Here is a 17135-nt window from a genome sequence, read left to right as displayed (position 1 = left end):
AATTGTGGTGCCTTGGAAAAATAAAAATATATTCCAGTTCTTCTGCAAAGATCCAATGCTCAATAAGGGCTTGTCGTGCCGAAAAGGTTTGTTTTGGCAGTCTAACGCTTCTGGTAATCTTGATTTGCGAATATCGTATGCGCTTCGTTGCACTGAATGAACTACGTAAAGCAATAACGTTTACTCAAACATTCCGCAAAAGAAAAGTGTAGCTTCCTTTGATGTTTTCAAAGCCTGCATCACTTAATTCCTCATTAATTGTCAGTAAATCTGATTTTGAATAAATATCTCTGATTCAATATGCAATTTTCAGACGAAATGATAACGTTGACAATCCAACGAGGTCTCAAACGACCCGCTTGTACCGAAAAATGAGACCTCTGCCGGTTGCAATGAGGTTGTGCGAGCTCTGGTGTGATTGGTCGAAAAGTGGCAGGCTGAAGTGTATAACGAAGGTTAGTACTGCGCTGAGAGAGTCAGCCATTATCGTTTTGTTCGCCGGTCAGGTGAGTGGAGGTGTAGAAGTCAAGGGAGTGATATTAGTCTATTGTGTCTAGAGGGCTTAATTGTCAACGTTTTTGCATTTTATAACTGCAGTGAGAAAAGGGGTAGCAAAGATTATTCATACAATGATTTTTTTTTTTTTTTGTTACAGAGTTGGTTGGTGGCAAGTGACACTTGGAAACCAGTCTGCAACGTTGCTGTAAAATGTGCAGCAACGGCTATTCCAACCAAACTATGTACGTATTTCTTAAAATTTGCAGTTTTTAAAATTGTTTTAGCATTGAGGTAGTTTGTTGCGTGCTAGTTCTTAGTGGCTTATGCCGCCATTTTTCTCGGATGTTCCAGTAATACGTCAAATTTTGCGAGGATAGTAACAGAATTAAGTTGAATAGCTTTGAAGTGTTTGAGTATTACTTTTATTGTAGGTTTCGCGGGGAGAGAGATCAGTTCGTGAATAAAAATCGGTTTTGGAGCAATCAGAACTTCGCCAGTAAGACAGAAGGAACTGCTGCAAAAAATGGAAAGAAAAAACAGCCCGGAGAAAACCTAAAGAAACCGCAGTGGGATACAACCGCGCTTCAGCCCTTTTTGAAGAACTTCTACGTCCCCCACGCGAATGTACTTAATAGGTAAGTTTTTGCCCCTTTTTCGGAGGGATGGTTGTGGGGCTGTCAAAGCACTTAGTTACAACGTGCAGATGTTTATCGACACTTGACAGCTGACAAAGATAAGACACTTTGTGTTTGACTTTTGGATTTTTTTTTCTTCCAGCAGCAATAACTTCTGAATGGTATCTGTCAAAATACATATTCAGTGTGGTAAACTTTGCTGCTTGTGAATGCGGATTATTTATGTAGTATTCGGTTTAGGAACTCCGGAATGAAACTTAATGAAAAATCAGATTTAGAGTAAATCTGCGAAACTAGGTCGCAAAAATGTTCTCCATAATGTAAACTTTGAAGCGGCGTGGTAACATTAGAATGTTTTCTAAGTATATTTGTATGAAGGGCACTATCTTTGGATTTCTGGTAGTGGCCATATTCATTGCGGTTTTGCCTCTTGGGATCTTTGTCTTCTTCAGAGTCCCATATTTATATTTTTTGTGTTAACTTCTCGCAGACAAACAATTTTGGCTACTTTATTAGAATGTGAAGATTTCAGGGAAGGGCTAAAGATAGCGCCTGCACTGTGGTATTTTTCATATATTTAGTTACAAAGGATTTTCTTGTATGAGAGTACAGGACAATTGCTGAACCTAGATGTAGGGTCATGCTGCAGACAACCATTGGTATGCATGTTCATTGGCTTTGCTTATTTTTAAACAATTAGCTTCTAATCCAAGCTAAGCTTCAGAATACCATATGGGTCAATCTGCTGTAAGTGAGGTTTCAGATGACATGGGCTACTGTTAATCTTTAACATTTGTTAAACTGCTTTTGAGCTTACTGACATATATACTTGCACTGTGTGCTGATTGTTGCATATTCCTAAAGCTAATCCACCACTGTGACAAAAGAAGTATCACTGCACTGTTCCCCTTCTTTCTTAGGTCGAGTAGGTGTGAAAGTTGCTCTGTCCCACAAGTGTACAGGAATTTGGGGGGGGGGGGAGAGGAGGAGGGAGGGAGACAAAATCAAAATACTTGCGCCCCAGATCAATCGCTTCTGTAGTAAATAGAGATTTTAATTGCATATATCTTGTCAGTATGTAGTCACTAGTGTCATGATTTTATAATTTGGCGGTCGTGGTTCAGTTGCATAGATTCCTCTGCAAAAGGTATTGGTGTTACTGTTGGTTGTTTAGAATTGCATTTCTTGAATTTTTGCCTACTGTGGCTTTAGTCTAGAGCTTGATAATTTTGTTTCAAATAGATCAGGAGTAAAGATCTGCAAGAAGCCCTCCTAAAACATGCTACAACTGAACTGACAACATAGAATTGAAGTGTCCAGTTAAAATTTGCTGAACTGCAGCCTGGGTTTTTGTTGAACTCTTGTATGGGTTTTCGATGTTTACTTCAGGGAGTGGGGGTCTGTTGCTAGATGTGGACTTGTATTTTTTATTTTATTAATTTTGCCCTCATTTTTGACAAAACTGATGGAACCGTTATTCCTTAGATTTTAATGATTCACAGTAAGTGTCCCTGATATTTATCATAGTAATATATGTACATAATATGCAGCAAAGAACTTGCTGGAGTCTTGTCCATTATCTGATATACATTTTCTGAGTGTACCTTGCAGTTTTAGCTTCTGTGACAGAAATAACATTAAATATGGCATGTATGTGAACATTGGTGTATACTACAGACCAGTCTGTCATCACAGCCAAGATTCAGAGAGGGGGGGGGGGCTGGTCCAGTATCACATTATAGTTCAAATCTGTCTGACCCTAGTTACAGTTGACTTGGCTTCACTAATTCGTATTCAGGCAAATGCTGGGATAGTTTGAAAATGATGCAGCAAATTTCCTTTTCACGAATTGTTTTCATTCTCCTATTTAAGATTGTTCACTGTTGTAAGCTCTTTTGATGCTGAGATCTTTTTGGTTAGTTACTGTATGTAGACTAGAGTAGTAGTAAGGTTGGTGGAATTGGTGGTGGCTTTTGAAGACTGTTGCTTCCACTAGGGAACCCTAGGTTTATCTACCCAAAATGACTTTAACTGTCCCCTAAATATTTCAAACAGCAAATCAAAAGCTTGAACTCCAGTAGTGACATCAGTGGTTGCTTCCTGACATCTTGCATTCTTGTTGGCTGCTGATTTTAGGTAGGATAAAATGCTGAATTTAAACACATTGTGTTGATGGTGCTTTAAATAATACTGCAGTTTTATTATTGTATTTAACATTAAAAATGTGACTCAGTAGATTGACAAGGGAATAATACCTGTTAAATTATATGCAGTTTCCCACCCACTCAGTGAACAACTTATATTTGTATAGGTGGTATTAAACTTTTTTTTTACTTTGCCATCTAGTGTAAGCATAATATTTCTATGAAATACTGTAATTACATAATTCTGGAAAAATATTAACAACTCAAAGTAGAGGCATGGAGTTAAGTGTTGTGTATGCTGCCCCCCCCCCCCCCCCACTCTGTCTGAAGAGCTCAGGAACACCCATGATACCTTAATTGTACCCTACAGAAACAAATACTGTGTGATCAAAAGTAGCCAGACACCTGGCTGAAAATGACTAGTTCGTGGTGCCCTCCATCAGTAATGCTGGAATTCAATTGGCCCACCTTGATGACAGCTTCCACTCCGCATGCATACATTCAATCAGGTGCTGGAAGGTTTCTTGGGGAATGGCAGCAAATTCTTCATGGAGTGCGGTACTGAGGAGAGGTATCGATGTCGGTTGGTGAGCCCTGGTACGAAGTCGGTGTTCTAAAACATCCCAAAGGTGTTCCATAGGATTCAGGTCAGGACTCTGTAGGCCAGGCCATTACAGGGATGTTATTCTCGTGTAACCACTCCCCCACAGGCCGTGCATTATGAACAGGTGCTCGATCATGTTGAAAGATGCAATTGCCATCCCAGAATTGCTCTTCAACAATGGGAAGCAAGAAGGTGCTTAAAACATCAATGTAGGCCTCTGCTATGATAGTGCCACACAAAACAAGGGGTGCAAGCCCCCTCTGTAAAACACTGTTTTACTGTTGCCACTAAACACGCTGGCAGATGATCACCGGGCAACTCCACACAGGAGTTTCCAATGTTCACGCTCTTCACACCAAGTGAGGCGTCGTTTGTCATTTACTAGAGTGATATGTGGCTTATGAGCAGCCGCTCGACCATGAAATATGTTTTCTCACCACCTGCCGAACTGTTGTAGTAATTGCAGGGGATCCTTGTGCGGTTTGGAATTCCTGTGTGATGGTCTGGATATATGTCTGCCTATTACACATTACGGTCCTCTTAAACTGTCAGTCTGTCAGCAGATGAGGTTGGCATGTAAGCGTTTGTGCTGTATGTCCCTTAAAGTTTCCACTGCACTATCGGATAGGAAACAGTGGACTTACGGATGTTTAGGACTGTGGAAATCTCGTGCACAGACGTGTGACACAAGTGACAACGTTTGAAGTCCGTGAGTTCCATGGAGCACCCTATTCTGCTCTCTCATGATGTCTAATGACTACTGAAGTTGCTGATAGAGTACCTGGCAGTAGGTGGCAGCACGATGCACCTAATATGAAAAATGTAATTTTCTGGAGGTGTCTGGATACTTCTGATCACATAGTGTAGCTGTGTGCAGCTTTTAGCAAGTGATAGTTTTAAGATTAAGGGAAGTTGAATGCAGAAAACTGACCTGGAAAAAAAAGCACAGAACAAATACTGAAAACACTTTCCCTTAACATTTTTCAATGTAAATTCATTATTTGGAAATCATTCAGGATTATGGGACTGTTAGAGCCTTAATTATTGACTATAAATGTTATTAATGGTTGAATGCACTTGTGGTGTCCGTGTAGGTAGTTGGAGACAGCTGCAGCGTATCAAATGAATCAGTATGAGATGTTCCCAAATTATTTGGATTATTTACTGAAATACTTTCCTTGCTTTGATGTGGCTATCACTAGAGATAGCCGACCTCAACATGGTATTGTCACACCAAAATACTTCATAATTAGGCCTACCATTTGTATTGTCTCTTGGTCAACAGTGAGAAAGTGTTTTCACCTCCCTCTGTCTGGATTTTGATTTCCTTTTTCTTTAAAAAATTAAAGCAAATGTGATGTGATACCCAAAAGATTCCAGAATAAGTGTATAGCTGATGAATTCAAACTAGTATGGCAAAATTCTGCCAAGGGCTACATCATATTTTAACAATTAATGGCTCAGTTGGCTTACTAGGTGGTCATGTTTGTAGTTGTCAGCGTAAGTTGAACCCTAACAGTTGCAGAGGGCTGGGTGCAGCATCATCTTTGGGCTGACTCACCTAATAAAGTAATAAGATTTTATAAAAGGCTCTTTGGCAATGCCTCAGTGTTGTTATAGCCTCTGTAGACGGCTATTGTTTTCACATGCAGCCATTAGCACTGTGGAGTTGAAACTTGGCAACAGCACTGTGATGTGTCAGGATATACTTCCACCATCTCGACTAGTTTCTGTGCACTATTTCCCATTCTCATATGTTGTGTGGCTTGTGAAATTGATGGTGGTGTGTGTCTACGAATGATATGTGGGCATAAATCATTGTTTCTGACTCTGAAAACTGCTATATAAACAAATACTTTGAAGCAGTTGAGAAGGTGGCTTAGGTCAGTCATAACTGCTATAATTGTTTCCAAGATGGCAAAACATTTGACGGTCTCCATTCAGGATGGCTGTAACCGGCATTACTGGTGGAAATGTCGCAGCTGTTGGAAATACGGTGCTGGAAGACCATAGGAAGGTCAACCAGGACGTATGCAGTGTTACGGGGCTGTCTTATGGAATATATCGGACGATTTTCTCCGTCAAAAGTGACACATGCACTATTGTTTCCTCCATGACACTGTGAGGTCACACTTTGTTGATTACCGTGCAGTTTCTGGTGATAAACAAAATAGTTGTTTCCATCTGTAATATTCACCCATCCTGGAACTGATTGTTTATTCCCCAGAATGAAACTAAAGTAAAAAAAAAAAACAAAATTTCACTCATTTGATATTAAGACTCAGAAGTTACAGTAAAAGGGCTTATGAAAAATGCATTCCAAGGAGGTTTGAGTTTATGGAAAAATTGGAGTGGTATATAAACCCCCAAGGGACTACTTTAAGGGTGATCTTCATGAATAAGATCCACTTAGTGTAATTTTATATGCTGTATTCTGAAAACTTCAGAGTAGCACCTCTTACCTCGCTTGAAAAAGGATGCAGTTCCTTTTCACATATTTACCTTGTCAGATCTTGGTTTCTTAGACTGCATTGACAGTATATTGTAGAATATTATTCTATGATAAATATAATTTAACTTTGATACTAATGTACATTTAAGACTTGTTCAGTTCTCCAATTTTAGGCTTTTTTCATAGTGCAATCAGTCTTTTGCCTTAGGTATAGACAAGTCTACAGTTAGATGGCATGATGCACTGCTGCTTACTATTGTTCTTCCTCATATCTGTAATTGTAGGAAATTATTTGCAGTGTTAGCATTTGCTTTTTTGATTGAGAAATTTTTATGATTGAAGTCCACATCGAAACAGCATCACCTGATTAAATACTTTAAATCCTGGTAGTTTATTTTCAGGAGTATCAAATTGGCTCATTGGTGTAAATGGACATTTAGTACTTAAGAAAATTAAACAATTGCCGCATGGAGATGTTACTGTGCCCTAGATTGAATTGAAATTGTTGATTTGTTTGCAGGACGGTGGAGGAAGTAAACAAATATCGAAGTAACCATGCAATTACTGTAAAAGGAAATAATGTTCCTCACCCAAGTCAGTTTTTTGAAGAAGGAAATTTTCCTGAATATATAATGCAAGAAATAATGTAAGTATGTCAAGAACATTAACACACAATGTTGATTGTAACTGTAAGAAATTAGTGCATCATGGTTTGGAACAATCCAGCATGTGTGTGTGTGTGTGTGTGTGTGTGTGTGTGTGTGTGTGTGTGTGTGCACTGTTCAGAAAAGTAATTAACCTATGGGCACTAACAAAGAATAGCAACTGTGTACAAATTACCTCCACTCAAAGTGAAGCCCTGGAATATTGAACTCTGTATTCATAGAGTTAAAGAATTGATACTAGAGGTGATAAGATTATTAGAAACAGTCTGAAGATGAGGATTAGGTAAGACAGTGACCTTGTAAAAGATTTGACATAAGCTTGGTCAGTATGAAGAATTTAAAGCTTTCTGTGGTGTTTTCTTTGGCATTATATTACTGACAGCAGTGCTCACTTACATGCAATGTAACTGGCTAACGACCCAGTTATAGGGATCCTTTAGATTAAGGCCTATGGATCTTCCCAGCAGGATTCAAATTGGAAAAAAAAACTCTGTAAAATAAAAGTGCAGCATCTAAGTGGAGTGAGGGTGGCCACACATTGTTAGATTTCCCACAGCTACTGTGGGGGTGGGATATGCATTACAGGCTGCAGACTAGAAAATGTGTGCTGGCATACTTTTTGGCAGGAATTCCAGCTGTCTGAGCAATTGCACAAGCCATTTTTCAATCAGTGTTTCGTCATTTGCACTCATCAGATGAGAACATATCACTGTTGATGTGCAACATAGATTATGTGAACAGTGATCACTTCGTTCTGGAGGTAAAGTGTATTGATGATAAAAGGTGCCTTGACTATAAAACAGGAGTGTAAAGATAGAGTTGTGGTTGCACTCACCGTAACAGTGGGGAGACAGAGAGAATTTAAATGGATGAAGGAAAAGTTTGATACAGAAATTATAAAAAGTTCTATTTTTTGCTTCACATTTGTAGGGAAACTGGTGTTTAGCTAGGACAACCCCTTAGACCTTGGGACAGGTGACTGACCAATGACTAAAACAGAAATGGTCTGCAAAGCAGTCTCTCAAATTTTAAACTTCCGTTGGTCTTAGTTCTGCATATAGACATACTTGTGGATTGAGGCACCTTTAATGTCTAATTTTTTTTTCACCGGGTCAAGTGCTTTGAACAGTTTGGGAGTTCCCCCTCTGGGGACTCGACTTTTGTGAGTACATGTATGGTGAGCATGAGGATCCAGCACTTTCTTCCTGTGCTGCAATCCACTGCTATCTGTCCTCTCACTCACATGGTGGTAGCCTTTAAAGTTGCCCCAGCTGTTCCCTGGGTTTTGTTTTCATTTATCAGACTATACATTTATTTAAATCACCCTTGACTGAAGTAATTTTTTGTTCCCTTCTGAGTTTTTCATTTTCAAAATTTTTCCTACGGTGTGGGCTGACTGGAAGAACCTTAAATAACGCATGTAAGCAGTGTTAAAGATAAGTGCAGAATACTGGCATAGACTCAGTGTGCTGTAAAAACAACAGTAGCCTCTGACATGGTGGGCTTATGTACCCCTTTCGCTTGAGGCCCTGAGAACTTATCAAACTGATGATACCTATTCTGCTAGCACATATCTGAGCTGCCAGCATCCAACTCTGGCAATGGCAGTTGTGCCATATGGTCATGGGTGTGGGTGGATGGTGCCTTTGGAGAGCTGTTGGAGCAGGTGCCACCAGGGCAGATCGAAATCAAGCATATCAGATTACACCAAAACAGGGGCTGCCTCACCAACCAGTATTAGACATTTATGTGGTAATTTAAACTCCTGCTGCATTCCCTACGCCGGCTACCCACAGGAAGAGGGAGAAGGCAGACATCTGGGAGTGAAACAATTTATCCAGTACTTCGTAAGTACTTGAACTAACAGGGATACTTTTACTGCAATATCCCATCCCAAAAAGAGAAAAAGCTAATTGACCTGAAATACTAAAGTTACATTCTTGCAAAAGCTAATTGTTCTGAAGTGTGATATATATTATATTGTCCACAGTAGAACAAGAGATGCCCTATAATACATTAATTAAAAAGTGAATCTCCCTACAGCTGATGATGTGAAACTCTTCCATTACTAGATTTCGTAGTGGTCAGGTTAAGTCATCGTTGGGTGTACGTAATTTGGTGATGGCAGACTGTTATAATATGAAGCATAATGAAACAGAATAATTTGCATTATACTAGAAACTTTGATCGGAGTTTGATAAGAAATTTAAACTGCAAGGTCTGATTTTTAGGGTGCAAATCTACACAAAATGAAGTGCAACGTTAGTATAGTATAGTATTGTATAGTGGTATCATTTCAGCAATAAAATGTATATAAAGTCCTTATTGTTGTCATTGAGCAATAAAGCCTGTAACATCTCATTATTACTATAATTGCAAATTTAAAACGAGCAACAAAATGGCATGCTTACATTATGAGATGAAGACAGATAAAATTCAGGAGACAATTTGAGCCTCAATTACTTTTTGAAATTGATGATTGAAATTGTCATTCATGTTAAACGGTGTCAAAGATACTAGATATATTTAGAATTTTGGGTTAAGCATATCGGATTAGTTAATTACAAACCTGGAAGTTTTTTAGGGAAGTCAGTATCCTGTGTAGGTTGTTTTAATTTTTTGGAATACACAATTTCTCACTATTAGCTAATTTCTCACTATTAGCTAATTTCTCACTATTAGCTAATTTTGCCGTTAGGGCATTTTCAAGCTACTTGGTGGTGAAACAAATGGCAGAAGTTGTAGCAGCTTAAAGAACCAAAAAGTCAGAAATACACATGAAAACTTCCTACATCTGTGACACAGAAAGACTGTAATCCCATCTTATCTTACACACATTTATGTGGGGAAGGACCACCTCATAGTGTAACAAATAAAGGTTGCTTGTGAATGTATTGCTGATGAATACAACCTGCGTATACATCACTGAGTACAGTTCACATAAAATATGAAAAAATATGAGTTGGGTGTGATAATGTTAAATGATTTCAACTTGCGCAGATGTGAATTCCATATGTAAAATTGTAAAATACAACTCATATGCGGGCATTTGTCGCTTTGTCAGTAAACAACAGTAATACGTTCACACACTGAGAATTTTCTCACTGTGGGGTGATATGTGCATTCATTCTTCCCTAATTGGGCAGCTATGCTTTTTGTGTTACTTGATGTGTGGAGTGGTCATATTCAAAGACACCAGACCTTTTTAAGTGGTATAAGTCCATTCTTTTAAAATTAGATATCATGTAAAATAATTCTACTCTAAATTACAAACTAGGTGGTACATCATTGAAGATTACACACAGTTGTATTGACATATTTGTCGTGTATGCCTGATAGGTAATACATTGTATGAGGGCTGCCTGGAAAGTAATGTGCACCTCTTTTTTCTCATCTAAAAACAATGCTCTGAATGAATGTGAAATGTTTCATATGTATCATTTGAAGTCTCCTGAGTTAGCACCAAGATTGTCACTTCAGACACATAGTGTAGCTGCAGGACAGATTCAAAATGGCATCTGTAATGTGATGTACGTTAAAAAGCAATGTGCTGTCATTGAATTTCACTGCAGAGAAAGGAACTGGGGAATGTTCACACACACTTATGCAAAGGCTATGGAGCATCTGCTTTTGACAGAAGTACAATTGGTCGCTGGGAACAGAGGGTGAGGTCATCAGAAGGTGATTTGGCGGAGCTCCGCGATTTTCAGCGATTGGTGAGACCATCCATGGCTGTTACACCTGACCTAAACCTCCTGGGCTTTCACTTGTTTGGGCCATTAAAGGATGCCATTCAGGGAAAAATGTATTGAGGACGATGAGGTGGTGACTCGCAAGGAAGCCCTGACTCCGCGACCAGGACAAGGATTGGTACTGACACGCTGTATGCACCCTTCTTTCGTGCTGCAGGAAGGCCATAGAACAGTATGGAGATTATGTGGAAAATAGGGTGTAAAGATAAAAACACCATTTTGTGTATAATTTTCATTATGTTCAATAAAGAATTGTTGAAGAAAAATATGGTGCTTTTACTTTCTGGGCGACCCACATACATTAGTGTATTGCTGTGACCACAATTGGTGGTTCATCAATTCAGCATGAGCCGCAGTGGTACACTCTACTCACTGGGAGGATATAGTGTGCGCCACCCGTGGTACATGCTGACACGAATATGTTGAAACATTGTAGTTAATATTTCAAATAAAACTTCACATGACATGGTCAGTGTCTAAAAATCAAATGGCATACATATTAACAAATTTAATTGTGCTATTGTATGATAAGAGGTATAAAAACACATAGCTTAAACTAAAGAAATAACCATTTGCTCAAAGCAGTTACTTCATATATCAGGACTAAGTTACACAGGGACTCTCAAAATTTTAATAACCTTATATTGAAAATATGTGAAACATTACATTGAAAATACATGTTCAGAGAAGCCGGGGAGTGCACGAGGCAGCAATGAGCCAGCCAAATCGACAAAAACACTGCTCAGTCACAAAACTACTAAGGTGTGTATTGAGTGAGAAATCATCAGTCTTCTGTCTGCTTGATGAGTGATTGAACGTAATACTCAGCCAGTGAGACCATTTCATCCAACTGCTATATGTTAGCTTGTAAAATGGGATAGCTTAAAACAGTAGTACAGGTAACAAGCAAAATACTAAATCCTGGATACAGATATGAAAGCAGTATAAAATTCAAACATCTGGGAATTGTGTACCATTTGTGGCAGAATGTCCAATATGAAAAGTTATATCATACATTTAAGTAGAAAGATACGTTCCAAGCACATGGGAAAACGCATTAAATTAAAAATGTTTACAAGTTGTATGTACATTGTCTTAAAATCAAATTTTCCACTTCTGTTCATTTGAAATCTCTTCTTTGTGTTCATTAAAATGGTTAACAATCTTGATCTCTTATTAAATATTCACAAGACAACCTTTACCTAAAATAAAATTTTGACCCTGCATTGGAGTGCACTGGTACGAAACTTCCTGGTAGATTAAAACTGTGTGCCAGACTGACACTCTAACTTTACCTTTTGTGGGCAAGTGCTTTATAGGCTGAGCTACCCAAACACAACTCATGTCCTATCCTCACAGCTTTACTGCTGCTAGTTTCTCATTTGCTATTGCAAAAGACAAACATCCTGAGGTAGTGTTGTCTGGCACATTTTTAATGTGCAAGGAAGTTCCATCCTTCATCTATTTCATGTAATGTATGCAGAGCATTGTCAGTATCTTGAGTGACACTGCTCTGTTCTGAAAATGCCCCTCAGGCAGAAAGATTTTAAATAGAGCTCAGAGTAAAGATGTGCGTGATTGCAATTAGTTTGTAAACATTGGGCCACATAATGTGGGAAAATATTACCAAACAGTTGCAAAATATACCTGCTGGAGAGGATTTGTAATCTCTGTGGAGCCAAGAGGAATGAAGGACCTCGGATACCGTGGAAGATTTCCAGCACTGAGGAAGACGAATATGACGTATATAAGCCATTGTTATATACTACTCACAGAAAGCTAATGAGAGGTTGTTGAGACAGTGATATTAGTTGGTTCCCATATAATATATAGCCTTCTGTCAGGGGTTGTGACAATATGCAGAGTTAATGGGAACCGGTTTTCTTCTTCTTCTGTTGGGCTTCAGACCTTGGTGAGCCTTGTCTTTTTCAATGATTTACCTCGATATTTCTCGGTTGTTTGCCACTCTTTTCCACCCCTGGACTCCGATACTGGTGAGGTCCTGTCTCAATCCATCTTCTAGGTCTCCTTTCCGACTTGAGTGCATTACACCCTTCATTATTTTCTTTGGACTTATATCCTCTGCCATTCTCTGCATGTGTTGTAGCCATTGTATTTGCTGTAATTTAACAAATTTCACTATGTCCGTACCTCGTAATAATATAATGTATTGGAACCAATCTACACTTTAGTAGAGAAGCAGTATTTCGTTTTACAATCACTTCATTTACAGAAATCTACATGGAAGGAAGTAGATCTATGCAGAGGAAGAATAGGGCACGGCATAGCTGAACCCTGAGGTCAATAGTTTGCAAGGCTGAATGTCTACACCAATGTAGGGAGGGTGTTAAAGTAGTAGTGTTAGGTGTAGCTGCAAGCAGTAATACATCGAAAAAAGATTTTGCTCAAGCAGTCAAAATATCACCACACTAGCTAAATACAGCAGTCATCAGCGACTCATAAACACTCAAAGGTAAATTCAGATACAGAAATCCCTTTTTGTAGGGAATGTGAGTGTGATGGAAAGTGGGTGCACTGTTCCATACTGCTGCAAAATGTTATAAAAGTTCCATAATATAGGGTGTGTCAAAAGAATCATCTGATTTGGCTTGTCTATATTTCTCAAACTAGTAAACATACACAATTTTGTTTCTTGATGAATGGGAAACTTTTTCATACCTTTCCATAGATGTTTAATATGCCCCTTGAGATGCATGGCAGATGTCAGTTTGTTATTAAAATTGTTCTCACACAACAGTGAGCATGTCTTCACTCGAAGCTTCCACAGTTGCTGTTATGTGATCTCAGTTCATTCAATGTTGTTGGTAATGGAGGCTGATAAACAGTCTTTCATAAATCCCCGCAAGATAATCACATACAGTTGGGTCCTGTGACCTTGAAGGACAGTAATGTAAGGCTGAACCATTTGATCCAGTGTGACCCATCCGTTGTTCAGAAATCCTTTGATTTAAAAATTCCTGCATTTCCAGATGCTATTGTGGTGGAACCCCATCCTGTTGGTAAATGAAGTCATTCAAATCAGTCTCCAGCTGTGGGAAAAGAATGTTCTGAAGCATATAGAGATATATGCATCCTGTAAAAGTGTTCTCAGCAAAGAAAAATGGACCCCCCCCCACTCCATGGCTGCTGCCTTGGCATACCAAAGACTGCAGTACCTGTTCAGGATAACTGAAGAGTCCTAAAACTTTAAGTAGTTCTTCAAATGATGACACTTTCAAACAACTTTGCGCCAAAGCTTATGTAAGTAGACACAGTAAGAAGGTATGCTGGGAGTGCTAAGTCTCCTCCCTGGGCGTGTGTGCACCTTGGTGTGGGCCAAGCTCTGTAGTCTTCTGGGCCACCAAAGATCCATAATTGTACAGTCTCATTCAGTAGGGTATCTGTACTGAAGGATAGGCTATTGCTGAACACTTGCAGTCCACATTGCAATGGCTTTGGTGTCATCCCGCACAACTGCCTTGCAGATATGTGACAAACTGGACATCAGAGATTTGCCTCTGCAGCACATGAGGTTGATCTTCATACCCTTCCTTGAAGACAATAGATCTCAGCTGAGGACCCATCCTTCTTGTAAAATCTCTGTTGCCCATGTGGCCAGTATCATCTGGTGGATGCTCCCCATAAATTGTTAATCTGCATGTTTCTATATCTGTTACTATAACAACTTTGTCAGAGGCCTTGCTGTTCTTAAGGCTATTGTTAATATATTTCTTTCCTGTTCTGTGGTATGAAGTTGGTTGGTGGAAGGAAGCTTATGGAAGATAAATCTCTCCTTAGGTTCCTCTGTGTTGAGAAACCTGGAAGTACCCTGCAAGGGTATTGGTGCAGTATTTAAATGCTTTACATCAGGTTTGCAAACCTGAAGAGTGGGAGCTGTGTGTGGTGTGATCTTCTTGAATCATATTGCATGTGGTTTGGAGTAAATTTACTTAATACTGTTCAAAGGGTACTTTAACCCGATCACAGCTACAGGTCTGCTTGCCACATGCTGTACAGTGTGTGGTGTCTCACTAGCTTAAGCTGGCTACCAGTGCCAGGACCCATACATGACCGACAATTTCATGTTTGTTGAGTAATGTACTCAGGCCTGTATTTGCTGTATTGAATAACTTCGGACTTAGTTTGCGAACTAGGTGTGTAGAATCCAATTTGTCTGCCCTCTTGGTGTGTGCTAGCAGGAGGAGTCATCCAAAAACAATGCACAAGGGAAATGAAGTGCTTACTAGAACACACTAATAGCAAAACATATAGAATTGTTTACTTTATACTCTAAATTTTGTTAAATATAAAAATATCTTGTTGTACTTGTTTTCAAGAATCAGGAAGCACAGAATTTTTAAAGTTGAAATGACGAGTGCACAAAGATTTTGCACACCAAGAGCATTGGACAATTCCTATTTCATGACAGTAATAGGAAGGAAGAGGTGAATTCCTCTCTTTCACTTGGTTGACCAGCTGTACCAAAGTGCATGGGCAGCAGATGGGACAAGTGTTACGGAAATCACTGTGTGTTATTATGCATAGTTTGTGTGTCTGATTGTGATGGCAGACATGCCCAGTGTTAGATGTGCAGTCTGTTTTCTTATCTCATATTTTATTGTTTGTATAAGTGCAGTTATGTATACTGTTAAGTCAATGAAACAAGACAATATTTTGCATTTACTGTGTACAGAGTTTGATCAGCTGCAATATAATGTGGAAACTATGACCACTAGCAAAGAAATTATTGTAATCAAATCATTGAAATCTGATACTAAAGGTGTTACCAATGACATTCATGGAAAGTCTTAAAACTTTAAGGATAAATATGATAGAAAAGAAATGTGACAGACCTTGAGTAGGAAAACCATTACATTTTGGCATTGTTAAAAACAAATTTGAAGCTGTAAAATGTAGAACTAAATCTAAAAACAGGTCGATAGACACACAAACGCACACAAAATTCAAGCTTTCGCAACAAACTGTTGCCTCATCAAGAAAGAGGGAAGGAGAGGGAGAGACGAAAGGATGTGGGTTTTAGGGGAGAGGGTAAGGAGTCATTACAATCCCGGGAGCGGAAAGACTTACCTTCGGGGGAAAAAAGGACGGGTATAGACTCGCTCGTGCGCGCATATCCGTCCACACAAATCCGTCCACACAAGCAGGCATCTCACAAGCAGGCATCTCACAAGCAGGCATCTCACAAGCAGGCATCTCACAAGCAGGCATCTCACAAGCAGGCATCTCACAAGCAGGCATCTCACAAGCAGGCATCTCACAAGCAGGCATATTTAAAGACAAAGAGTTTGGGCAGAGATGTCAGTCGAGGCAGAAGTGCAGAGGCAAAGCTTTTGTTGAATGACAGGTGAGGTATGAGTGGCATCAACTTCAAATTAGCGGAGATTGAGGCCTGGTGGATAACAAGAAGAGAGGATATATTGTAGAGCAAGTTCCCATCTCCGGAGCTCGGATAGGTTGGTGTTAGTGGGAAGTATCCAGATAACCCGGACGGTGTAACACTGCACCAAGATGTGCTGGCCGTGCACCAAGGCATGTTTAGCCACAGGGTGATCCTCATTACCAACAAACACTGTCTGCCTGTGTCCGTTCATGCGAATGTACAGTTTGTTGCTGGTCATTCCCACATAGAATGCATCACAGTGTAGGCAGGTCAGTTGGTAGATCACGTGGGTGCTTTCACACGTGGCTCTGCCTTTGATCGTGTACACCTTCCGGGTTACAGGACTGGAGTAGGTGGTGGTGGGAGGGTGCATGGGACAAGTTTTACACCGGGGGCCATTACAAGGGTAGGAGCCAGAGGGTAGGGAAGGTGGTTTGGGGATTTCAGAGGGATGAACTAAGAGGTTATGAAGGTTAGGTGGACGGCGGAAAGACACTCTTGGTGGAGTGGGGAGGATTTCATGAAGGATGGATCTCATTTCAGGGCAGGATTTGAGGAAGTCGTATCCCTGCTGGAGAGCCACATTCAGAATCTGATCCAGTCCCGGAAAGTATCCTGTCACAAGTGGGGCACTTTTGTGGTTCTTCTGTGGGAGGTTCTGGGTTTGAGAGGATGAGGAAGTGGCTCTGGTTATTTGCTTCTGTACCAGGTCGGGAGGGTAGTTGCGGGATGCGAAAGCTGTTGTCAGGTTGTTGGTGTAATGCTTCAGGGATTCCGGACTGGAGCAGATTCGTTTGCCACGAAGACCTAGGCTGTAGGGAAGGGACCGTTTGATGTGGAATGGGTGGCAGCTGTCTTAATGGAGGTACTGTTGCTTGTTGGTGGGTTTGATGTGGACGGACGTGTGAAGCTGGCCATTGGACAGGTGGAGGTCAACATCAAGGAAAGTGGCATGGGATTTGGAGTAGGACCAGGTGAATCTGA

General features: G+C 39.9%; 1 protein-coding gene across 2 annotated transcripts in view; it reads left to right on the top strand.

The window, feature by feature from the left end:
- Positions 1–438: 438 nt before the first annotated feature.
- LOC126253076 (uncharacterized) overlaps positions 439–17135 on the top strand; it is a 30896-nt gene continuing 14199 nt past the window's right edge. The window contains exons 1-4 of one of the 2 annotated variants that reach the window (XM_049954170.1): positions 440–506; positions 656–740; positions 930–1133; positions 6854–6979. In XM_049954170.1, coding sequence (XP_049810127.1) covers positions 709–740; positions 930–1133; positions 6854–6979 — 362 coding nt within the window. In that variant the 5' untranslated portion in view covers positions 440–506; positions 656–708. Of the gene's footprint in view, positions 507–655; positions 741–929; positions 1134–6853; positions 6980–17135 lie in introns of both variants that reach the window. The other variant, XM_049954171.1, reaches the window with a different exon arrangement.

This window comes from Schistocerca nitens, chromosome 4 (genome assembly GCF_023898315.1).
Source record: "Schistocerca nitens isolate TAMUIC-IGC-003100 chromosome 4, iqSchNite1.1, whole genome shotgun sequence".
In the NCBI taxonomy this organism is placed as follows: Eukaryota; Metazoa; Arthropoda; class Insecta; order Orthoptera; family Acrididae; genus Schistocerca; species Schistocerca nitens.
This window is presented reverse-complemented; position numbering and strand designations above follow the sequence as displayed.